Source organism: Gossypium raimondii, chromosome 9, assembly GCF_025698545.1.
Source record: "Gossypium raimondii isolate GPD5lz chromosome 9, ASM2569854v1, whole genome shotgun sequence".
Taxonomy (NCBI): Eukaryota; Viridiplantae; Streptophyta; class Magnoliopsida; order Malvales; family Malvaceae; genus Gossypium; species Gossypium raimondii.
In genome coordinates this window covers 47,115,627-47,139,697 of record NC_068573.1, presented here as the reverse complement: position 1 = coordinate 47,139,697, position 24,071 = coordinate 47,115,627, and the positions used below count along the sequence as shown (strand labels likewise).

General features: G+C 31.7%; 3 protein-coding genes, 1 long non-coding RNA gene and 1 pseudogene across 4 annotated transcripts; 3 read left to right on the top strand and 2 right to left on the bottom strand.

The window, feature by feature from the left end:
• Positions 1–827: 827 nt before the first annotated feature.
• On the bottom strand, positions 828–1,528 carry LOC128032404 (uncharacterized). The gene is made up of 2 exons (XR_008188501.1): positions 1,461–1,528; positions 828–1,265 (listed from the first exon to the last, which is right to left on the bottom strand). It is a non-coding gene; the product is annotated as an uncharacterized LOC128032404 (long non-coding RNA).
• Positions 1,529–5,765: 4,237 nt separating this feature from the next.
• LOC105800473 (CBL-interacting serine/threonine-protein kinase 14) lies at positions 5,766–7,449 on the top strand. The gene has a single exon (XM_012631643.2). It carries the CDS (start codon positions 5,979–5,981, stop codon positions 7,284–7,286), a length of 1,308 nt encoding a protein of 435 aa, XP_012487097.1. The 5' UTR covers positions 5,766–5,978; the 3' UTR covers positions 7,287–7,449.
• Positions 7,450–12,174: 4,725 nt separating this feature from the next.
• On the bottom strand, positions 12,175–23,801 carry LOC105771854 (peroxidase 14). Its single transcript, XM_052621301.1, is given in 10 exon segments — positions 12,175–12,480; positions 12,482–12,540; positions 12,543–12,585; positions 14,036–14,084; positions 14,194–14,247; positions 14,249–14,293; positions 14,295–14,400; positions 22,878–23,274; positions 23,369–23,563; positions 23,639–23,801. Coding segments are annotated over 10 exon segments (1,368 nt in total). The 5' UTR covers positions 23,753–23,801.
• On the top strand, positions 16,456–17,651 carry LOC128032414 (cationic peroxidase 1-like). Its single transcript, XM_052620453.1, has 3 exons — positions 16,456–16,690; positions 16,769–16,963; positions 17,062–17,651. The coding sequence occupies exons 1-3, from the start codon at positions 16,478–16,480 to the stop codon at positions 17,608–17,610; spliced, it is 957 nt and encodes a 318-aa protein (XP_052476413.1). The 5' UTR covers positions 16,456–16,477; the 3' UTR covers positions 17,611–17,651.
• On the top strand, positions 18,966–22,508 carry LOC105800476 (cationic peroxidase 1-like; annotated as a pseudogene).
• Positions 23,802–24,071: the final 270 nt, after the last annotated feature.

Here is a 24,071-nt window from a genome sequence, read left to right as displayed (position 1 = left end):
ATTTTAAAAATATATATTTAATAATTTCTCATAATTGTTAATAATTTTTAAATAATTTTTTACCAAAAAAATAATTTTCATATAATTTCTAATAATTATTTAAAATATCACATATAGGATGAACTTAAACAAATTGTTGACCAGGTTCAAATGAATTTGGACAACATTTTGTCCAGGCTCATTATTGATGTGATTTTTGAAATAATTTTTTTAAAATATATTTTTAAGGATTTAAAAAAAAATTGACGTGGTACATGATGTACACATGACTACCATGTGTTGTCGTCCAATTGGCTTGTCAATCACGTCAATGAAACTTAACAATCAAACTTGATCAACGTTAACGGAGGGGCTTGATTAATTAATTCTTCATTCTTTAAGGGCTCAATTGGGTACTAAATTGTATTGAAGGCTTAATTGATTTTTTTTTCACTAAGGCTTAATTGATTAATTCTTCATTATTTAAGGACTTTTTTTTACAATAAAAATATGAATATGGTAGAATTTGAACTGTAAAAAGACCTCTTCAGTCTCTCTCAATTTCAATATTAAGCAAATTGGTCCCTTTAAAAAAAAAGAGCAATTTAGTCCCTGTCAATTTGGAAAGTGAGCAACTAAGAACAATTAATAACAGTGTTACTATTTTTCATCCATTTTACTAATATTATTTGGTATAACAACAAATTTAGCCTCCCGATGTTTACACATTATGCCAATTTAATCATGATTCTAACAAATTTAGCCCTTAATATTTACGTATTCTATTAAATTGGTTCTAATTCTAAAAACTATTTAAATGTAAAAACCGAATAAAAATTTAAAATTATAAAAAATTAGAAAACATATATATATATATCCACTAAAATACACAAAGTGCCTCTTAAATTGTAGCTAGCTTTTTAGAATTTTGGCTGCATTTAGATTAGAAATACTCACTAAATACCTTAATCTATGAATTACCAAATTTTAATAACATAAATTATTTATTTAATTTTAATAACCTAAACTTAGTAACTTTTCCTTTTTGCCTCCTTGCTGTCATTGCTCTTATTGTCACCGTCCGACGTCTTGGCCAGCAACCAACACCACCAGTGGAATCCTCTTTCTCCCTTCTTCCTACTTCTCGGCTTAGTCTTCCAAGACCCCCTTAAATGCCATGAAACTGGACTAGAGCTTTGGATCTTGAAAGCTTCGATCCCCGTCGTGCGTCGACGGATTTGCACCATAGCTGCGTTCCATAAACTCATGAACAAACATTGATTTTCCTACAAGAAAAAAGATAAACAGAAGTCAAGAAATGAAGTTCATCAATAAGAAACTTTGTAGCACCGCTACCTATTTATTTGGTTTACTCTATTTCAGGATCGAAATCCAACCAGTTTATCACTAAGTCATTCAAGAACTGCAACATATATATTAACAGTATGCAAATTATTATTATTTTTTAAAATTAGAAACACCTTCTAACTTCAAACACCCAAACTCAAAAACTAATAAAAGTTGAAGCCTTGAAGGATAAACGATAGAGAATTTTATATATATGTCTTCTTTTGAAGTTTAAATTATTTTATATATTATTTTTAATTTTCTAAAATATATATTTTTATTTTAATATGCTTTTAATAATCAGATCAATTCGATAAAATGTGTAAATATTAAAGGCTAAATTAATTTAATTTGTTAGAATCGGGACTAAATTAGCAAGATATGTAAGCATTGAGGGCCAAATTTATATTATACCAATCAATATTATGTAAATGGATGGAAACAATAACATGGTTATTAATTGTCCTTACTCCTTAATCACTCATTTTTGAATTTCACAAGGACTAAATTGCTCCATTTTTTAGAGGGACCAATTTGCTCAAAATCAAAATTGCGAGGGATGGAAGAGGTCTTTTTACCAATCTGAACCTACACCAATCACATTAGTAAAATATTCAATTTACCACTCAACTAAAACTCTTTTTAATATTTTTATACATTTCAATTTTATTATGAACGCTTTAGTACCTCCATCAGATGTACATATTAATTAATAATATTGTTTATTGAGTTAGTGCCACAAATTAATTCGATACCAACTCAGGATTGATGGCAACAGCGCAATAAGCAATTCATTTAGTATTGTTAGCTTGATGTATTTATATGTTTAGATTTCGTTTTACTAACAATTTGGTCTATATATTTTTTAATTTAATAACGTATATATTTCATGTATTATTATTAACTATTTTCAAATAATATATTTCATTATGTATTATGTGCTATTTTTAAACATATACTTATATTTTAAATTGTGATTTTCATGGACATACATTATAAAATTTTTAGTTTTTATAAAACCTTTGTTATTTCCCTAACGATTAGAGAGTAAGTGTATTTTTATTTAACCTAATACAGGTTTGTCTATCTTTCTCGAATATATTTAAATTATTAAAAACAATAAAAATTTGAACTAAGTGAAATACTATCACATGTTCATTTTTTCATTTAAAATTTTAGGTTTAATATCTATTTTGGCCCTTGTACCATACGCAAATTCTTAGTTTCGTACTTAGAATTTTTATTTTGGTCATTTTGGCTTCTATACTAATTCCTTTTGTCTATCACGTTACTCCATATATATTATTCTTTTAAAAATCCCTAGCCACTCACTGGCTACCACGTGTAAAAGCTAAATTCCTTTAAAAGATTTCAAAAATTCATTTTAAAAAATATATAAAATTCTAAAACTTGGAAGATTCTATAAAACAAAAAAAAATCATAATTCAGTTTTGAAAATTATTAAAAAAACAGAAAAATTATAAAAGAAATTAAAAAAAGAGATAATGATGTGAAACTTCAGAAAACCTAAAATTACAAAAGAAAACTTAAAATTGAAAATTGAAAAAAAATATTTAAAAATTTTATTTATTGGAATTATAAAAAAAAGTCTAAAATTATTGAAAAATACGCTAAAAATGAATATGAGCATGACTATATTTAAGCAAGTTCACCGCGACCGATTTTGTGGAAGTAGTGTCAGGGAAAACTTACCGACCAGACTATGTCAGCCTAGTGAGAAGAGGCGTTCCGATGCCGATGATGGGCGGAGAAGACAAGTACCAAACATCAACGCTATATTCTCCTCTCTGCAAAGCTTACAGATTCAAACAACCAGAGACGATTTTGCAAGCATTTAAGGACTAATTTCCATCTCAAATAACTAAAATATAAAATAGATGAAATTGCGGATTCACATAATTGTTATAGGACGTACATTCGAGTATCTAAGAATTCAAAAATTATAAATAAAAATAAGTATTATATGAGAAAATAATACAATGAATATATATCTATGTTTTAGTGATGAGGTTTAAGCTTTTGCTTATTATAAATTATTATTTTAATTATGACAAATTTCACATTTATTTATATATTTAATTTTTTATTATACTTTATAAAATATTTGTTACACTCTAAATTCGTTTGTGAAATTCAAAATATTTCACATGCAGTGTATGAGATAATTTTTTTACCTAAATATAAACAAAATCCGATTTTATCTAATTTCTTGGATTTTTTAGTTTTAGGTTTATATATTAGATTTATTTGAAAGGTACTCACCATTTTAGTTTTAGTTTCATGATGAACCTCCACCTATATTTATTCAGGTTTATTTTCGTGTTCTTTTCAATAATTTTATATGTTTTAAATAATTAAAATAAATTTTAATTTTTTTAAATTTGGAAAATTTTGAACTTCCTCATAATTATAATTTTAAAAGAATATCTTTTATAATTTTTTAGTGTTTTAGATTTTATGATTTTTTGAGAATTTTTTGAAAGTTCCACAGAATTATCATTTAAGTTTTAAATAATTTTCGAGATTGAATTATGAATTTTCTGTATTTTTAGGTTTTTCTAAGTTTTAGATGTTTGATATTATGAATTTTTTTGATATTTTATAAAATTTTAGTTTTTCCGTGGCAACACATGATTGGTTAAAAGTTTTTATAAAACCAAAAACGTAAATGGGGCATTAAACCAAAATAAAAATTCTTATATTTATGTATAACATAGAAACCAAAATAGGTATTCAACTTGTTTTTACTATACACTAAATGGGTTTTTTTACTAAAACATTATGAAAATAACTTATATTTATCAAAATAATGTCAAAATATTATTTGATAAAGAGATTTTTTGTTCTATTAAATTGATGTCGATCTATCACTTGGGATCTTAAATCGTCATAAATAGTGGTGATTTGGTGTTAAATTCATTAAAATATAGTTAATTTTATATTATTTTGATAAATAATTTTAAAATTTTTATTTAACAAAATAAATCATTTTTATAATATTTAGGTAAAATAAAACCTCTAAATGAGAGAGAAATGCTCCCTTTGAATATATATATATATATATATATATATATATATATATATATATAATTCCATGCCATAGAAACAGCTATTTCCTTTCTTTTAAGTAAGCTTCAACAGTCGTTATAAAAGAGAGTAAGCTTCAACGGTATTTTACTATATAATACTATATAAATAAGGTTTTTTTTGGGTAAACTACTCATTAGTCATTGAACTTTTTGCATGTTTCTATTTTGGTTACTAAATTGTGAAAATTTTCAATTTGATCACTAAACTCTCCGGATTCGTTTTTCTAGTCACTATATTATTAAGTTTGAAACAGTTGGATAATGTGGCTGTTATAAATTATACGGATGGCCACTCAACTATGAGTGTTTTTGTTTTGGTCACTCAACTATAATTTTTTTTTTCCATTTAATCACTAAAATTTTTTAGTCACCATGTCGTTAAATTGATAACGGAAGTTTGACGTGGACTTTTTTATTGGCCTAATAAAAAATTTTCCATTTAATACTTATACATTCTATCAATTTAGTCATAATTGGTGGTAGAAAGTTTTCTATAACTTTTTATTTGACACTAGTGAGATTTGAGTTTTTTTTTTGGCACCGTAGAATAACAGCTAATTAACATAAAAAATATATATAAAACTTTTAGATGACCTATGATCTTTTTGGTGTTGAAAACTAAAAACTTTTGAGTTTCTCGGTGTTCGAGTACCGCGGTTTAATCTAAAGTGTTAAAAAAATTTTACCAACAATTATGATATTTTTGGCATATGAAACTGGAAAAATTTGAGTTTTCTTGTGTTAAATAACACCTGGTAGGAGCATAAAAGAATAGGCAAAGAGAAGAAAAAAAAGGTGAATAATTAGGATTAAATTGATAAATTTATTATTAGTTTTGAATTAAAACTAAATTAATAGAAAGTATAAATATTAAAAGTTAAATTTATTATTATACCAACAAAATAATCAAGTCAAACTTCTGTTATTTACTTAATATTATGACAACTGAAAATCTAATTTCAAAAACTGGAACGAAAAATTATAATTATGCGAACAAAACAAAAACTGTGATAGTTGAACCACCATTCATGTAATTTATAAAGACCATGTCTTCTAACCGTTTCAAACTTTACAATATGGTGCAAAAAAAGAAAGAATTTGAGTAGTTTAATGATAAAATTAAAAATTTCTTAACTTATGACGAATTAATACGTTTTACCCTTATTTTGTGAATTATATAACACCATTTATTATTTAAAATATAATATTAAAACAACTTATTAAGTATTCTTTTTATTATTTTAGTCGTGAAGAATATTCAAAAACCCATGTCTACTTCACCACAGGACAAAAGAATACGGCATCCGCCATAGATAAATAGCTTCGAAAATGCATTACCACTGAAGCAACTCAATCTTACCCATTATCCAATTGTCCCCCAATCATATTTTCAGTTCAAACTTCTCTCTTCCCTCTTTCTTCTTCTTCTTCTTCCTCTTATCCTCTTTTCAATCTCAATTATTAAGTTCAACTACGTTTTAATTTTCGGTCCTTGAATCATTGAATGTAAAAAAAGAAAAAGAAAAAGATAAAAAAAAGACAATGGCAGACACTGGAGACACTGCCAGCTCCAGTAGAACTGGTGATTTGCCGGAGCTCTCATCGGAAGCAACCCTGTTCGGGAAATACGAGCTTGGGAAGTTGCTGGGGTGTGGGGCTTTCGCAAAGGTTTACCACGCGCGCGACGTCGACTCCGGGCAGAGCGTGGCCATCAAGGCCGTCAGCAAGAAGAAGGTTTTAAAAGGCGGGTTCATGGCACATGTTAAGAGGGAGATCGCTATCATGCGCCGGTTGCGCCACCCTAACATCGTCAAGCTCATCGAGGTTTTGGCTACCAAGACTAAGGTTTATTTCGTCATGGAATTCGCCAAAGGCGGGGAATTGTTCACGAGGATTTCCAGGGGTCGTTTCAGTGAAGATCTCAGCCGTCGGTATTTCCAGCAGTTGATCTCCGCCGTCCGGTTTTGTCATTCAAGGGGCGTGTTCCACCGCGATTTGAAGCCGGAGAATCTCCTTCTCGACGAGAACTGGAACTTGAAAATAACGGATTTCGGACTTAGTGCGGTTACGGATCAGATCCGACCCGACGGCCTCCTCCATACTTTATGCGGTACCCCAGCGTACGTGGCGCCGGAGATTCTGGCGAAGAAAGGATACGACGGCGCCAAAGTCGACGTCTGGTCATGCGGCATCGTTTTGTATGTTCTCCACGCTGGATACCTACCGTTCAACGACCCCAATCTGATGGTGATGTATCGTCGTATTTATAAAGGCGAATTCCGGTTCCCGAAATGGACGTCTCCAGATCTCCGGCGATTTTTAAGCCGGCTTCTGGACACTAATCCTGAAACAAGGATCACCGTCGATGAAATCATCACCGATCCCTGGTTCAAGAAAGGTTACAAAGAAACCAAATTCAACGCGGAGGAATTTGAATTGAAAGGGGATATCCAGAGCACCAAGTGCTTAAACGCCTTCCATATAATCTCATTTTCGACCGGTTTCGACCTCTCCGGTTTATTCAACGACGCCGACTTTTCGGCCCGGAGAGAACAGTTCGTATCGGGGGAGAAACCGGAAAGGATAATACTGAGAATCGAAGAAGAGTTCCGGAAAATCGAGAACGTGAAGGCGAAGAAAAGGAAAGAGAGAGGGATCTATTTGGAAGGGCAGGATAGTAATTTGATTCTCACCGTAGATATTCATCAGCTGACGGAAATTTTGGTGGTGGCGGAGATACGGTGGCGGGAGATTAACGTTGAGCCAAACAGTGATGTTTGGAAACATAAGTTAAGGCCAAGACTTTCCGATATCATATACGAAACGGAAGCGGTGCATGTTTCAGAATAACTTTAGTTGAAAGCCGAGAACCGCCGGTCGGAAAAGATTGATCTCGGTGGCTGTAATATATATTTTCTTAATAATGGTTTTTGTCTTATTGCATGTTTATTTTTTTGAGGTGAAACATTTTATCAAATTCTCTCAAATATAAACGTAAATCTTCAAATTTGAACCCAAGGAGTTTTCTAACATTTTTCAATAATGCAGTTTTAAAAAAAATTATTTTAGCTTAAAATTTTAAAATATATTATTTATAATTATATTTGTATTTATACTATAAATTTTGATTAATCAAACATGGGGTTATTCCCAATAATTGAAGTAGGGAGGAGGATTATACCTAAAGTTATAAATTTTGTATTTATGTATTTGAATTTTAATTTTATACGTTCCAAATTTTGAAATTTTAATCTTGACTCAGTGATAACATTTAATTATGTTTGGTTAAATTATGCCATTAGTCTTGTATTAAAGTTATAGATTTAGTCTTGTTCGCTAATTGGATATTTTTAGTGATTATATTTTTGAATTTCAAACTTTTAGTTTTAATACAAACGGCAGTTGTTAAATCTATTAACTGATTTTTGTCAGTACTAGGTGAAAAATAACACATACAATAAAATGTTTGACACGAAAGATTTTATAAATAAAATAATTTAATGAATTTGATAATTATCATTTAGTTGAGACTAAAATTTTTAAAATCGGGCTAAACCATTTATGTAAAATATTTAACAACAAAAAGTAACCAATAAAATACCTTTTTGTAAAAGATGACATTTAATGAGAGGATGAAAGAAAGGTGCCCACAAGGAACATAAGGGTGTGGTCATAATTCAATTGTTGGTTTTTTTGGACATTTTATTTTATTAGAAAATCTCCATCCATTCACTTTAATCATTAAAATTTGTGATTATCTGTAAGAGAATTCCTCACACCAATTCCTGAGAAAGAGACATAAAGCTCGATTGGTTATTTCTCTATTTTTATTATTTTGTTTTATTTTATAAAATATGAATATGACAAAATATAAAATATGAAATTTATATCGTAAAACTTGTATAAATGTATATAATTTTTTTCATATAGCTATGATACCAATTCGGATTGCTCCACGAATAAGCTGCAATTTAAAATTCTGAGTATATAATATTTTGGATATAATTATAAACAATATAAAATAAGATAAATGTAACGTAAATATATAAATTTATTAATTTTATTTGAAGTTAAAGGAGCCGACACGCATGTTTCACTTGATGGTCTAAAATGTTGTGTGGTCTTTTCAAATCATACATTTAACTAATTTGTTCAGTAATATATAGAAATTAGAAAAGATGCCTAAATATTTGAATGCATATTTTGAATAGACAGTGTATTTATATGTGATTAATGTAAAATGATAATTGTGATGAGATTAGATAGCATAACGAAGACAAAAAAAAATAAGCGCACCTTATTAAAAGTAAACGTCTTAAATCTAATAATCTATTACATCAACTCATTAATTTTTGAAGTTTTAAAAACAAATAACTAGTTGTCATCATTGAATTGAATTATAATGTATATACATATTATTAATATATCAAATATAAATTCAAAATTTTATTTTATTGAATGAGGGCTAAAATCAAAGTTTATTCTTAACTTGTTTATAAAATAGGGGCTTAGATCGAAACTTAAAGTCTAAGCATAATTCGATTTATTATTTATTACTAATAATTTTTAATTTATTTAAAATTTAAAACATATTAATAAATCGATAATAGAAATATATCTAGATTTAGATCAAAATGAATTTGGATAAGATTTGCGTAGTGAGATTTGAATCTAAAATAAAATCTAGATTAAGAACCTACCCATATTTAAATACATGTGGTGGGGTTCAGGGCGAAGCAAAGAAATTGAAATTGAGGGACTAAAATAAATTTATAAAACTTTGAAGGATAAAATTTAAAAGTTCATTTTAGAAGGATTTAAATTATTAGGCTAAATTCCTTAGCTACCCCTCTACTCAAATATGAATATTGTTATGGAAGACCCTATTGACAAGCATATTTAACCAAAAGAAGCATTGAAACGGGAAGAGGTTGTTAGTATATATATTCATAGTTCTTCACAGCCTTAAATAGAAGAATAATGCGTTTCAGCGCACTCAAACTCATGTCTTTTTGCAAACTTAATTGACAAATATCATATATTTAATATGTTATTGTTAATTAGTAATTAAGTAGGTTTGAGCTTTAACTTCAAGTGGGCAGGACACATGGAAGCATCTATAACTATAATTAAATGAATACTTAATTAGTAACAAATACGTCATTTGGCAATAATTGAGATTAAAAAGCTTTAAAGATACTCATTTCTTAATGAGGTCATTACCAATAATTAATTCAAATAACATTTGTAAATGTATTGATAATTGATAGGTAAGTGAAGGTCTTTATCAAAAGCGACATTCTCTCTCTCACTCACTCGTTGCAAAAGGTGAGTACTTAATTCTCCTTCTTTTTTCCCTTTTAAACTTTTGGGGCTAGAGAGTATTACCACAATTTCAGAGTCAAACACATCAAGATTCAAAGCAAATCTATTAGGTAGTGATTCAAGTTTGAGGCCCTTTTGTTTATTTGGGTATTTAATTTAATTTTTTCAATTTGATATCTAAGTTATTTTTTAAGTTTAATTTGATATCTAAACTTGTTAAATGTTATATAAATTACTTCAAATATTAATGGTGTTAAAATCATGTTATTCTAAAAAAATTGTCAATATTAAAGAAAATTCGTTAAAAATTTATGCATTGAGTTATGATTAATGAATTAATATTAAATAAGAAAATAAGAATTTTAGAAATCCAAAATAAAATAAATTCATTAGTTTAAATTTATAAAATGAAATAAAGTAATTGAACATTTAAAATACCATGAAGAAATGTCATGTCATCTCGCCACATGTCGATCATATATTGATTATTTTGCCACCTCATAAAAAATAAACAACATTGTTAGCATATTGGAGTAATTTGTATAATGTTTGACATGATTAGATGCCAATTTGAACAAAAAAAAGATTAGGTACCAAATTAGAAAAAAGAGTCAAGTTCAAGTGTCAAATTGGACTAAAAAAGTTTAAGTACCAAATTAAGAAAAAATGTCAAGTTCAAATACCAAATTAGACCAAAAAAGAATTTAGGTATCAAATTAAGAATCACTCCATTAACTTCAAATTTTAGTTATTCCATGGTTAAAATGCATCTGGTCATCAAATAGAAGGTTGACATGACTTTCTTTTGATTGGTATAATAATAAATTTAGCCTTTAAAATTTTACACATTCTATCAATTTGATTTTGCTTTTAAAAGAATTAACAAATTAAACCCAAATATTTACACATTTTATCAATTTAATCATGATTCTAAATTTAAAAATATAAAATATTATAAAATCCATAAAATTATAAAATATTTTAAAATATAAAAATTAAAAATTTTCAAAAGGGATTGTTTAAGTTTGGGTCCAAAATTTTGCCTAACCCAATCAAATTAAAACACCCAACTTTTGACGTTTTCAAGAAAAAAATCACGTTTTCATTCAATAATTAAAAGGATGAGTACGCTTAAAAAAGCTTTAATTATTTTTAATGTTTTATGTCTATTTTGTAGTCCATATTTGAAGTTTAGTATTATTAAAATAATATAAATTATATTTTGACCTAATTAAAATAAAATTAAAAGAATTGTCTTCTTCCGATATAGGTTTTCTTCAAAAATTTACAACCTTGGGTTAAAAGTTTAGTATTATTATTAAGAAATAAATTTTAGGTATTTATTAAAAATTTTCTTTCAATTTTTAAAATATATTACTTATTAGTAATACGAGGAATTGTGGTGTATATATTTATGCACCAACAATGCATAAAATATTATCTCATATTTTAATATTTAAAGAAGAAGAACATAAAGAAGAGAAATACAAACTAAAATCTATAATTAGACCCAAAAAAAGGCAGAGTAAGTGAAGAGAAAGGAAGGAGTATATTATTGGGTGATTTTTTTTTATATAATTCATGAGGTATATCAATTATGAAAATTAAACAAACGAATCGTCTTTATGGCTACTCATGAATTCATGCTACATTAAATAGCTGTCATTTAGATCTGATTTTGTTTCAGTTCCACATGAAGGTGTGGGTTTTATTATATTCTTTTTAAAGATTCCTCATTAAATGGTAATCACAAATCATATGGCAACAAATTCCAAATCCCTAAAATATGTTATTAGTTATTGTAGGTTGATAAAATCTGAGATTTACAGCACGTTTGGTTCGCTGTATTGGATTAGAGGTGTATTGGATTAGAGGTGTAATGGAATAGAGGTGTAATGGAAAAGCTGTGTAATAGCAAATCAACTGTTTGGTTGAATGTAATGGAATAGAGGCGTAATAGTAATCCTGTGTTTGGTTGAGTGTAATAGAGGTGTAATAGCATAATGAAAAACTAAAATGACTAGAATACCCTTAGCGTAAATTTGTTTTGGTAAATGATTATTGTTATTGTTATTTAAATTTTAATAAGATTATTATTATCAATAATAAATAATTTAATCATATTTAAACATAATTATTATTAAATATATTTTAATTAAAATATATAATTTAATAAAATTCTTAAAATTAAAGACTTTTGACACTTGCGAAGGGTTGCAAATCTGGTTTTTACTTCTTGTTCTCTTAAGATGATTAATGCCATGTAGCACGCATAATAATCACCATCGTTGAATCGAAAACCAAAGCTTTTACCGTTTGATTCCCAATTTTTTAGCCCAAGGAAAACTAGCTTATGTTTGCAAGAGAGATCTCAACGGCAAAACACGGTCAAGCAAAACACCAAACTCATATTTCATGCCATAGTATAATCAAAAGATATTGGGAAAACCAAATACAAAGCCTCGACGCCATAAGAATTAATAAAGAACAAAACCAGATTTAGTTCATCACAACATGAAATGTCAAACACTTGCATGGAGTTTTTTTCTTTACACGAAAGTAGTATCATCACCTGTTCGTATTCTATCCAATGATCAACACTTTTATGAGATCGCTCAAATTGGTCAGTGCTTCTCCTAGAACTGCACCTTTGAGAAGGAGATTTCTCAACAGTTGATATGAACTTCTTGAGATGTCTTATATACTGTGGTAACGCTCTAAATCACAGTGGTTCCTCCTTTAAGCCATAGAGGTTCATACTTCTCTTTGCATAGTTCCCGAGTTGCTTTCCATGGGAGCAATCAACAACTTCATCCGGAGTTCCCCGCACATTGATATAAACAGATGGTCTCAAAAGCCATAACGGTGGCCTATGAAATCATTTTCACCTTCTATGAGGTAATTTGCAAACAATATTCTATGTGGTAGTCATTTACTAGTTCAATAAATGAAGACAAATACAAAGGAAACCTTGACAACAAATCTTATAAACTATACTTGACACGGTATGAGAATATGTCTCTCTATATATGGAAAAGCAATATAGCACACGTACTCGTATTGGATTTACTCGAGTTTGAGTAAAATAGATCAAATATTTTATGCACTATGAAAGTATAAGGAAGCCAACAAATTGAAAATTTTGATCATAATCCGAATCATGCATTAAATTGAATATAAGGATGAGGATAACTAACCTTAAATACAACCTACGTAAGATTTACTTGACTAAGCAAAAGGAGCCAAGAAAACTAAATTTCAATAAGACTGTCTAATGGAATTATCCATATATGGCGTAGATGCGAAAATTTTCAACAATGTCAACTTAAGGCAAGGTTTCCAAACCAAAATTCAGGCATAGTAATCAGGTTAGCCATCAATGGGGTCCATATGCACCATTCTTTTCACTTCAAGATACCGCTCAACAATCCTCCCTAGATATGGATAATCATGTCCTAACAAAGAGCCAATTTATTTGTCCTCATAAAAGTAAATTAACAGAGATTGATATTTTTAATTCTTTCTAGGTAGCAAAACAAGGGTGTGGAATCTTCATCGTTTCCTATAGTTATTTGTTGACTATCCAAGAATAAACTAATAACAAAATGATGGTAAATCATAAAGAAAACAATGGTTCAATCATGATCCTCTTACTTTTAATTTACACCTCAAGAGAGAAGATGAAAGGGTGTTTAAGTTGCAAGAACTCTTAATTCTATGGACTCCAATTAATTTACTTTGTCCTAATGCCAATCCTCCAAAACTTGCAATTATTTACCAATTGCCAAGACAGCTATCTTTTGTTTGTACTTGAGACATCTGCATGGGCCAAAGTTCAATGCAGATCTATATTTTGTCGACTTGACCGAAAGAATTGGACCTTCAAGAGAAACACCGTAGCACTAAACATGACAAAATCAATGATCGATATGACTTTATGTGAATCAAAAGCGTAGAAAGGTCTACAAAATTCATTGATAGCCCCCGCACCTCCCCCGCGCCAATATTTTCATTCGATCGCAGCCAAAAGCTCGATCATCAATTCATCATCCAATGAAAGTTCAAAAGTTCAAAAGTAATTTTGGACTTTGAAGAAATAAAAGAAAATGAGAATTCTTTAAGTTCCATTATAATTATGAAGAATTCAATGTAAAAAGATAAGAACAATATAAGTAACATAATGGCTCAAACATAAAGAGATATGTCTGCATGTGGTAGGCTTATGAAATTTATAATATATGAAGTCTTATAGATCGTCAGATTACGATACTTACATGAATGATAAGAACCGGACAATTGACAAGTGGAATTTTATCAATATTCGCGCAAACAAATGCCAAAAAAGAACACATTATTTTTGCAATATTCACATAAATAAATCCTTATTAGCGTAATAATGCTGGAGAAGCAAACTTATACACTTTACATTACCTTATAAATGTCAAACCAATATGTATGCTTTACAGGATACATTACTCTTAAACCGAAAGTATGGGATGTGCAAAACAACGACTCTTAACCGAGGCGATGAGTGCTAGATCCAAAGTGGGGCCACTACCAACAGATTGACCATAGAGGATGATATCTTCCTGTTTTGTACCATAGCTCTCTTCAAGACATTTATATGCGACTTCAATATCTCGCATATGTGCTCTGCTCACTTGGTCGTAAAAAGATAAAAGTAAGAAAGAGCTTTATATAATCCTATCACCTTAGAGATAATAACCATATCTTTTACAGAGAGATAACTTTAATTTTCCTTTCCTTTGAAAACAATATGTTTATTTTATATACCTTTCCGTAAGATTGTCCGTATCCGAATAGTCATAGCTGCAGAATATCACGAAAATCTATTAGAAACCTATACACCATTAGTTTATTTAAGGAGTAGCTAAACCAAGTTTCTTCAACGGATAAGAAACATGCACAAAAGGTCATTCCAAGACATCAATCATAATTCCTAGAGGTATGAACAAACAAATCCATCATTTCTCCCTTTGGCATGGTGATAGCTTCTTGCACCGACGGTAAAATATTCACTTAAGGCTAAATGAAAATGATGAAACCTTAATTGCTAGCCAATGAAGACCAATTTACCAAGTTAAACTAGCAATTCTTGGTTATCCAGATTCTTTACTTTTTACAAAAGTAAATGTACTCAACACATATTCGAGATATGGTATTGGCATACAGTCCTTGAAAAAACATAGAAAAATTTAAGCATAATCGTTGTAACATAGTGGCAATGTAATGGTAATTAACTATAAAGTATCAAGACGAACAAGACTAACAAAGAAGATCTAATCCGTCGATTTCATCTAAGCTAACATAAAAGCAATGCAAACCCATAAACCGATTTCCATGTTTAATATCTAGCAACATCATCTCCCGAAGAAGATCGTTCACTCCTTTCCAAATTAAATCACACCGTTAAAGGAACCAAATAGCCAATAAAGTTTGCATACCACCAAACATATCTAAATTTTCCATCTAATATCACCCACTCAAAGCTCCTTTCACATAGAAATCTCCATTTCTAGTCGATTCAATGAATTCAAGAAGTAAATGGGAGTTTTGGTGTGTGGCGCAGATAGGGTTGGGAGGAAATGGGGAAGAGAAATTAGTCACCGAGACGAGAAGAAATGATGAGGACAGATAATCAACAGGCAAAGGGAAATGGGAGGAGAAATTTGAGGACAAGAGAGGAGAGGGTCGGGTAGGGAGGAGGGTAAAACAGAGAGATGGAGAGGGAAGCCGGACGCAATAGCTATTACAGCGAATTGGGAAGGGATTAGAAAACACGGCAATTTGGGGATTAGGGGCGTAATGTAATACGCGCGTAATACCTATTACAGCGAACCAAACGCCGGAATAGGGGCGTAATGTATTACACGCGTAATCGGGGTGTAATGGATTGGGTAATACACTGAACCAAACGCTCTCTTAGTTTTTATTTTTATTTTTTGTTTGGAAATAGCAGTCTAATATCTAAAATCATAAGTATTTTCTATCAAATTTGTTAAATATTGCATAGCATATGATTGAAAGAAAATAAACATGATAAATTGATTGGATTATGATTTTTAAATTGAAAAGGGCAGGAGGATTGAAATTTTAACTTTTAAAGTGTAGAGATTAAATCTCTAAATTTATACAAGTAAAAGGATTAACAGCAAGTATTAACCGTTTTAAAGAAAAGACTTCATACTATGTTGGAGTTGTAGATAAGCTGTATTTAGGTCACAACTTCCAATTGGGCTAAGCTTTCAAAAAATACAACTTACTGGTACATGGGCTGTATAATATAGGCCCCAATTTTCAATTGGGCTAACTATCCAATAAAGACAATTAATTTTTTAATTATTTTACAATTGGAGTATTAAGAAAAAGAAAAAGTAATTGAAAGAGGTTCTATGATTATAGTAAAAGAGGGGATTGGAGCAGCAGCCTCAGCCCTCATGTCGCTTAAACTTTTTTAAAAAAAGAGATGGAATACTGGTTGTAGCTTTGTTGAACAGCCAGCCCTTTGAGAAAGTAAAAAAAAGCTCCTGAAAGAAGCAGTCTAATCATTAATTTGCACGAGTCCAAAACTAACAAATTCATGCACTTCTTCTACGTACGTCTCTATCTATAAATCATGACACCCACCACCACCGCAACACAAACCTCATCAAGTTTAAGCTACCTCAATTAACCCATCTTACGCACTCCTCCTCATGGGCATGGCTCCCCGCTTTAACTTCCTCCTCCATGCATTTCTCTGCTTGGCTCTTGCAACCACCTCTTTTTCCTTATCTCCCAAATTTTATGACAATCTTTGTCCCCAAGCTTTGCCTGCCATCAAGAGAATCGTTGAGGCTGCTGTCCACCGGGAACCCCGGATGGGAGCTTCTTTACTTCGTCTTCACTTCCACGACTGCTTCGTTAATGTAACTTCCATCCTTCATACAACTATTCTGTGTATGCCTTACAATGATCTTGATGAGCTAATCTTCTTTGTATTCCAGGGTTGCGACGGTTCACTACTTTTGGATTCTACGTCTGCTTTCGAAACCGAGAAAAATGCTCGTGGTAATTTCAATTCTGTGAGAGGTTTTGAAGTTGTAGACCAAATTAAGGCTGAAGTGGATCGAGTATGTGGACGCCCTGTGGTCTCTTGTGCTGATATCTTAGCAGTGGCTGCTCGAGATTCAGTACTTGCGGTAATGCCAAATTCATTTATTTTTTTTATTGTGAAAAATGTGCCTATTGCGTTATGTAAAAAGAAAATATTTCTAAATCAAAATTACTATGGTTGTAGCTCGGAGGTCCAACATGGAAGGTTCGTTTGGGTAGAAGAGACTCGACCACAGCTAGCAGGACATTAGCAGACAGCTTGCTTCCTTCAGCATCAATGGATCTCCCTGCGTTGATCAACAACTTCAAGAACCAGGGCTTGAACAAGAGAGATCTTGTAGCTCTCTCCGGTGGCCACACCATCGGATTGTCACAATGCGTTATCTTTAGGAACAGGATTTACAATGCTACCAATATTGATCCTGCTTTTGCCAAAGAGCGTAGAGCAACTTGCCCACGCACCGGGGGGAACACTAACCTTGCTCCTTTTGACCCAACCCCTGCACGCTTTGACACCGCATACTTCAAGAACCTAGTGAAGGAAAGGGGACTACTCACCTCTGATCAAGCACTTTTCAGTGGTGGGTCGACTGATAAACTTGTAGAGACTTACAGCAAGAATCCTGATGCTTTCTGGGTTGATTTCGGCAACTCTATGATTAGGATGGGCAACATCAAGCCTTTGACTGGAAAGCAAGGACAAATTCGTGTCAACTGTAGGAAGGTGAATTAATGAATCTGCTATGATATTTATCGATTGTCCAATTAATCAAATTTCACCACTTTGTTGTTAATTATTGCATTAATTGTTGTGGAAATTAAAGCACATGAAAGAAATGTTAGAGTATATGGTTCATTTCATTGTAATCATTGAACAATATAAAATGACAATAAAATCTTTAGATTATTTTCTCTCTCTTTTCAACCAATTGAAGGACCAGCGTTAAAATATGAAGATGAATACAATTTTAATGCGTTACTTTTATTCTTATTTTTACAAGTTTGGAATTTAATTGAATTTAGTTCGATTGGAGGTCGTTAATAATTTCTTAGAATTTCAATTACCGGTTAATTCAATTGAAACTGGATAATTAACCAAATTAACGAAAATAAATAATACATATTACATATAATATGTATACCCCACCCCAGAATATAAATAATTAATGTATGTAGTATTTCTAATATTTTATTTCAAATTGAATTATAGTAAAAGTATGAGGACTAAAGTGTAATTTAACCATAAAAGAGAAATGGTAGAAAAGTATATAATTATTTTATTTCAAATACCCTTGGGAGCATATTGATATTTAAAGATGAAAAGTTAGGGTATAGACTATATTGTAATTGAAAAGAGGTTAGAGGGATTTAGAGTGCAATTTTACCATTAGAGGGATCATGTGTGGGTTTGGTTGAATTTATTTTGGTTCAAGTGTAATGAAAATGAAAGTTTGGTCCAAATATATTTTGATTATTAGTTTGAGTGTGGGTTGTAAAATTTTATTTCAATTGTAGCTATTTAGATGTATTCATTATAATTGTATTTGTAACTCAAGAAAAACACTAAAGAGTTAAATATTTCTTGAATTTCTATTAAAAATATAACATTAACGCTCAAATATAAGAGTTATGAGGACAAAATTAAAGTTCATATATTAAGTCGGTTTAGAAATTTATTTCATTATTTTATAAAGTCATAATAAAATTTTACTTAATTTTATCATCTTAGCTCAATTTAATCTAGTTGCGTGTCTATAACGCAAGTTGTTATGAATGTATTTTGTAGTTATATTGTCGATGCTTGCATCCCTTGTTGGGTCTTTTAATAAAATTTTATTTTGAATAGGTAATATACTCGTAATGACATCCACGACCAGAAAGATTGAAATTAAGAAGGAAAAGACAAAACCGTTAGAAAAGAAAAGCGTGACCGCGGAGCCGCCAGCAGCCAAGGCTGAAGAACCAACTCTGAAGCCTCCAACTATTTATTTATTCAGTTTTTGAGGTATCCAAGTATTTATTTAATTAGAATAGCACATTGTTTCACCAAAATTTTATGATTAATTATTGTAAAAAGAGGAGATTGGAGCAGCAGCCTCATGTCGCTTAAACTTAAAAAAAAAAAAAAAAAGAGATGGAATATTGGTTGTAGCTTTGTTGAACAGCCAGCCCTTTAGAGAAAGTAAATAAAAGCTCCCGAAAGAAGCAGTCTAATTAATCATTAATTTGCTAACTTACAAATTCATGCACTTCTTCTACGTACGTCTCTATCTATAAATCATGACACCCACCACCACCGCAGCACAAACCTCATCAAGTTTAAGCTACTTCAATTAACCCATCTTACGCACTCCTCCTCATGGGCATGGCTCCCCGCTTTAACTTCCTCCTCCATGCATTTCTCTGCTTGGCTCTTGCAACCACCTCTTTTTCCTTATCTCCCAAATTTTATGACAATCTTTGTCCCCAAGCTTTGCCTGCCATCAAGAGAATCGTTGAGGCTGCTGTCCACCGGGAACCCCGGATGGGAGCTTCTTTACTTCGTCCACGACTGCTTCGTTAATGTAACTTCCTTCCTTCATACAACTATTCTGTGTATGCCTAAGAATGGTCTTGAGCTAATATTCCTTGTATTTCAGGGTTGCGACGGTTCACTACTTTTGGATTCTACGTCTGCTTTCGAAACCGAGAAAAATGCTCGTGGTAATTTCAATTCTGTAAGAGGGTTTGAAGTTGTAGACCAAATTAAGGCTGAAGTGGATAGAGTATGTGGACGCCCTGTGGTCTCTTGTGCTGATATCTTAGCAGTGGCTGCTCGAGATTCAGTACTTGCGGTAATGTCAAGTTCTTTTATTTTTTTTATTGTGAAAAATGTGTCTACTGCGTTACCTAAAAAGAAAATATTTCTAAATCAAAATTACTATGGTTGTAGCTCGGAGGTCCCACATGGAAGGTTCGTTTGGGTAGAAGAGACTCAACCACAGCTAGCAGGGCTTTAGCAGACAGTGTGCTTCCATCAGCATCAATGGATCTCCCCGCTTTGATCAGCAACTTCAAGAACCAGGGCTTGAACACAAGAGATCTCGTAGCTCTCTCCGGTGGCCACACCGTCGGATTGTCACAATGTGTTATCTTTAGGAACAGGATTTACAATGCTACCAATATTGATCCTACTTTTGCCAAAGAGCGTAGAGTAACTTGCCCACGAACCGGTGGAAACACTAATCTCGCTCCTTTTGACCCAACACCTGCTCGATTCGACACTGCATACTTCAAGAACTTGGTGAAGGAAAGGGGGCTACTCACCTCTGATCAAGCACTTTTCAGTGGTGGGTCGACCGATAAACTTGTAGAGACTTACAGCAAGAATTCCGATGCTTTTTGGGTTGATTTTGGAAAGTCTATGATTAAGATGGGTAACATCAAGCCTTTGACGGGAAATCAAGGACAAATTCGTGTCAACTGCAGAAAGGTGAATATGTATTCGTGTCAAGAATTTTCATTGTTTTGTTGTTAATTGTTGCGTTCATTGTTGTGGAAATTACAGCACATGAAAGAATTGTTAGATTATGTGTCGTGTATCATTTATTTCATTTCATTGTAATCATTGAAAAATAAAAATAAAAAATCTAAAGTTTACTCCTCACAACTAATTGTAAGATTACTGTTAAAATAAGAAAATGAATACAATGTATTTTCTCATTTCCACCAAAGAGATTGACACAAGAACTGATTTTTTTGATATTGAAATACCTTTGAGTTCTCTCAAACCAACCACAATGACTACTCAATTGCTGCGTCTCAGCTATGGCCTCTCAAAGCCACACATCTCTCGATTTCCACACTTGTGTCTTCAAGAAATAGAAAGTCTCCCTCGCTGGTCACCACGAGGTGGGTTTTATTTTATTTCAATTTTTATTTGTGATCTCATTTGGAGAGCTTATTGATTTGGTTTTTTTTGAAGTACATTGTGAGAGGAGGAAGACATTTGTTTATGTTGCTGCCTGATGCTTTCAAAGGGATTAAGCAGATTGGTGTTATTGGTTGGGGCTCCCAGGTACCAAACCCCCACAATATTTTTTTCCTTTTTTTTCTAAGGCTTTATTTTCGTTTTATTTATATTTGGGCTTTTATGAGTTTTCCACTCTTGTATATATTAGACATTGCAATTCGTGTATGCATCATTATGTCTCTTTCACAAGCCGAGTAAATATAAATATTGGGTGTGCTGTTGAATATTTTTTAGTTGATTTAAGTATAAATGGAAGATTGAGTAGTCAAATTTTGTAATTGTAGTGTTAGGTTAATGGAAGTTTATACGAACTTGTTGAGCTAAAACTTTCGAAAAAAAAAACGTTAAATAGTCAATTTTTTTCAATAACTGATTAGGAATGAAATATGTAGAATGATATGTCTGATCCTATTAAAAAATTACTCCATTTGTCACATGCTCTCAAACCTAATAGGGGTGTCAAGATATCAAGATATCAATAGCCTCTATCCTTCCATTTTCACTTTCACCTCCAAAGTTTAAAGTAAAATTCAAAAAAAAAAAATCTCTATCATGAATTTACAAAAATCAACATTGCCGTGAGAAATTTTCAATCAAGCCCATTCATCATTTAATATTTATGTATTATTAATTTATTTTCAATTTACTTGTGTAAAATGATTTTTATGCAACTTTATATTAATTGAAATATGCTATTTGATAAATTTATTCAGAGTGTGACATAATTATCACTAATTTACATACTAAGTACTTGACATAAGTATCACTAAGAATATAGTTTACAATTATATTAATGCACTATTAATATTTATCATTTTTCTATAATTTATATTTTAATTCCTTTGTAATAATGTTTTATTTCAATAATTTCACCCAATAGACTAAAGTATTATAAACAAATTAATACAACAATAACATGTGACATAAGTTTTCCAAACATTTTAAATAAAAATTAATAGAATAAGTTGATCAAATAAGTTAATAGAATTAATCGGTCAAATCAGTCACTATAATCAACAATTAGCTATTAGTCGGTTGCTAAATAGGACCATTATTTGATCCAGAGAGCGGAATTGAATTATAAAATATTTCGTGTAATTTTATTTTGTATTTATTTATAATTTCATAAAGAAATATATAACAAATTTTTCATTTGATGGGTACAAGGCCACTCAATTTGCCTCTGGTTTGATCCTTACATAGCATCGTGTGCGTTGTGTTATATAATTTTTTGTTTGTGGTATCCATGTCTTGTCGTATAAAATACTTTGCATCTTCACTCAACTAAGGAAACAAAAGGTATACTTGCTAACGTATTTTGCTTCTTGTAATAGCTGTATATAAAATATTGTTGCCCCTGCAACATGGGTTGCTGTTTAATGAAGTACCTGTACAAAGCTTACCATTATTCGATATATCTGAATGTAAGTAGAGGGATATAACCTTCAAGTTACTAACTGCTAACAAACTTGTTTGAGGGACCTGCTCAAGCTCAAAATTTAAGGGATTCTCTTGCTGATGCAAAATCTAATATCATTGTCCAGGTTTACGTTGTTATCAGGAATTCAAATAGTGCCGAAATAGCCGCGGAAGAAAATGGCTGTGATCATAAAATTTAACATTTTCGGAATTCTTCGGTATTTCAATATTACTATTCCACAAACGCTAACATTTCAATAATTCAATGGTCAATGTGCTATTCAATATAAAATTTATTTTTATTTTTCAATGATTACAATGAAATGAATTAAATGATACAAGGTACATAATTTAACAATTCTTTCATGTGCTTTAATTTCCGCAACAATGAACAACTAAACATTGAAAACATATTCATTAATTCACCTTTCTGCAGTTGACACGAATTTGTCCTTGATTTCCTGTCAAAGGCTTGATGTTACCCATCTTAATCATAGACTTTCCAAAATCAACCCAAAAAGCATCGGAATTCTTGCTGTAAGTCTCTACAAGTTTATCGGTCGACCCACCACTGAAAAGTGCTTGATCAGAGGTGAGTAGCCCCCTTTCCTTCACCAAGTTCTTGAAGTATGCAGTGTCGAATCGAGCAGGTGTTGGGTCAAAAGGAGCGAGATTAGTGTTTCCACCGGTTCGTGGGCAAGTTACTCTACGCTCTTTGGCAAAAGTAGGATCAATATTGGTAGCATTGTAAATCCTGTTCCTAAAGATAACACATTGTGACAATCCGACGGTGTGGCCACCGGAGAGAGCTACGAGATCTCTTGTGTTCAAGCCCTGGTTCTTGAAGTTGCTGATCAAAGCGGGGAGATCCATTGATGCTGATGGAAGCACACTGTCTGCTAAAGCCCTGCTAGCTGTGGTTGAGTCTCTTCTACCCAAACGAACCTTCCATGTGGGACCTCCGAGCTACAACCATAGTAATTTTGATTTAGAAATATTTTCTTTTAGGTAACGCAGTAGACACATTTTCACAATAAAAAATAAAAGAACTTGACATTACCGCAAGTACTGAATCTCGAGCAGCCACTGCTAAGATATCAGCACAAGAGACCACAGGGCGTCCACATACTCTATCCACTTCAGCCTTAATTTGGTCTACAACTTCAAACCCTCTTACAGAATTGAAATTACCACGAGCATTTTTCTCGGTTTCGAAAGCAGACGTAGAATCCAAAAGTAGTGAACCGTCGCAACCCTGAAATACAAGGAATATTAGCTCAAGACCATTCTTAGGCATACACAGAATAGTTGTATGAAGGAAGGAAGTTACATTAACGAAGCAGTCGTGGACGAAGTAAAGAAGCTCCCATCCGGGGTTCCCGGTGGACAGCAGCCTCAACGATTCTCTTGATGGCAGGCAAAGCTTGGGGACAAAGATTGTCATAAAATTTGGGAGATAAGGAAAAAGAGGTGGTTGCAAGAGCCAAGCAGAGAAATGCATGGAGGAGGAAGTTAAAGCGGGAGCCATGCCCATGAGGAGGAGTGCGTAAGATGGGTTAATTGAAGTAGCTTAAACTTGATGAGGTTTGTGCTGCGGTGGTGGTGGGTGTCATGATTTATAGATAGAGACGTACGTAGAAGAAGTGCATGAATTTGTAAGTTAGCAAATTAATGATTAATTAGACTGCTTCTTTCGGGAGCTTTTATTTACTTTCTCTAAAGGGCTGGCTGTTCAACAAAGCTACAACCAATATTCCATCTCT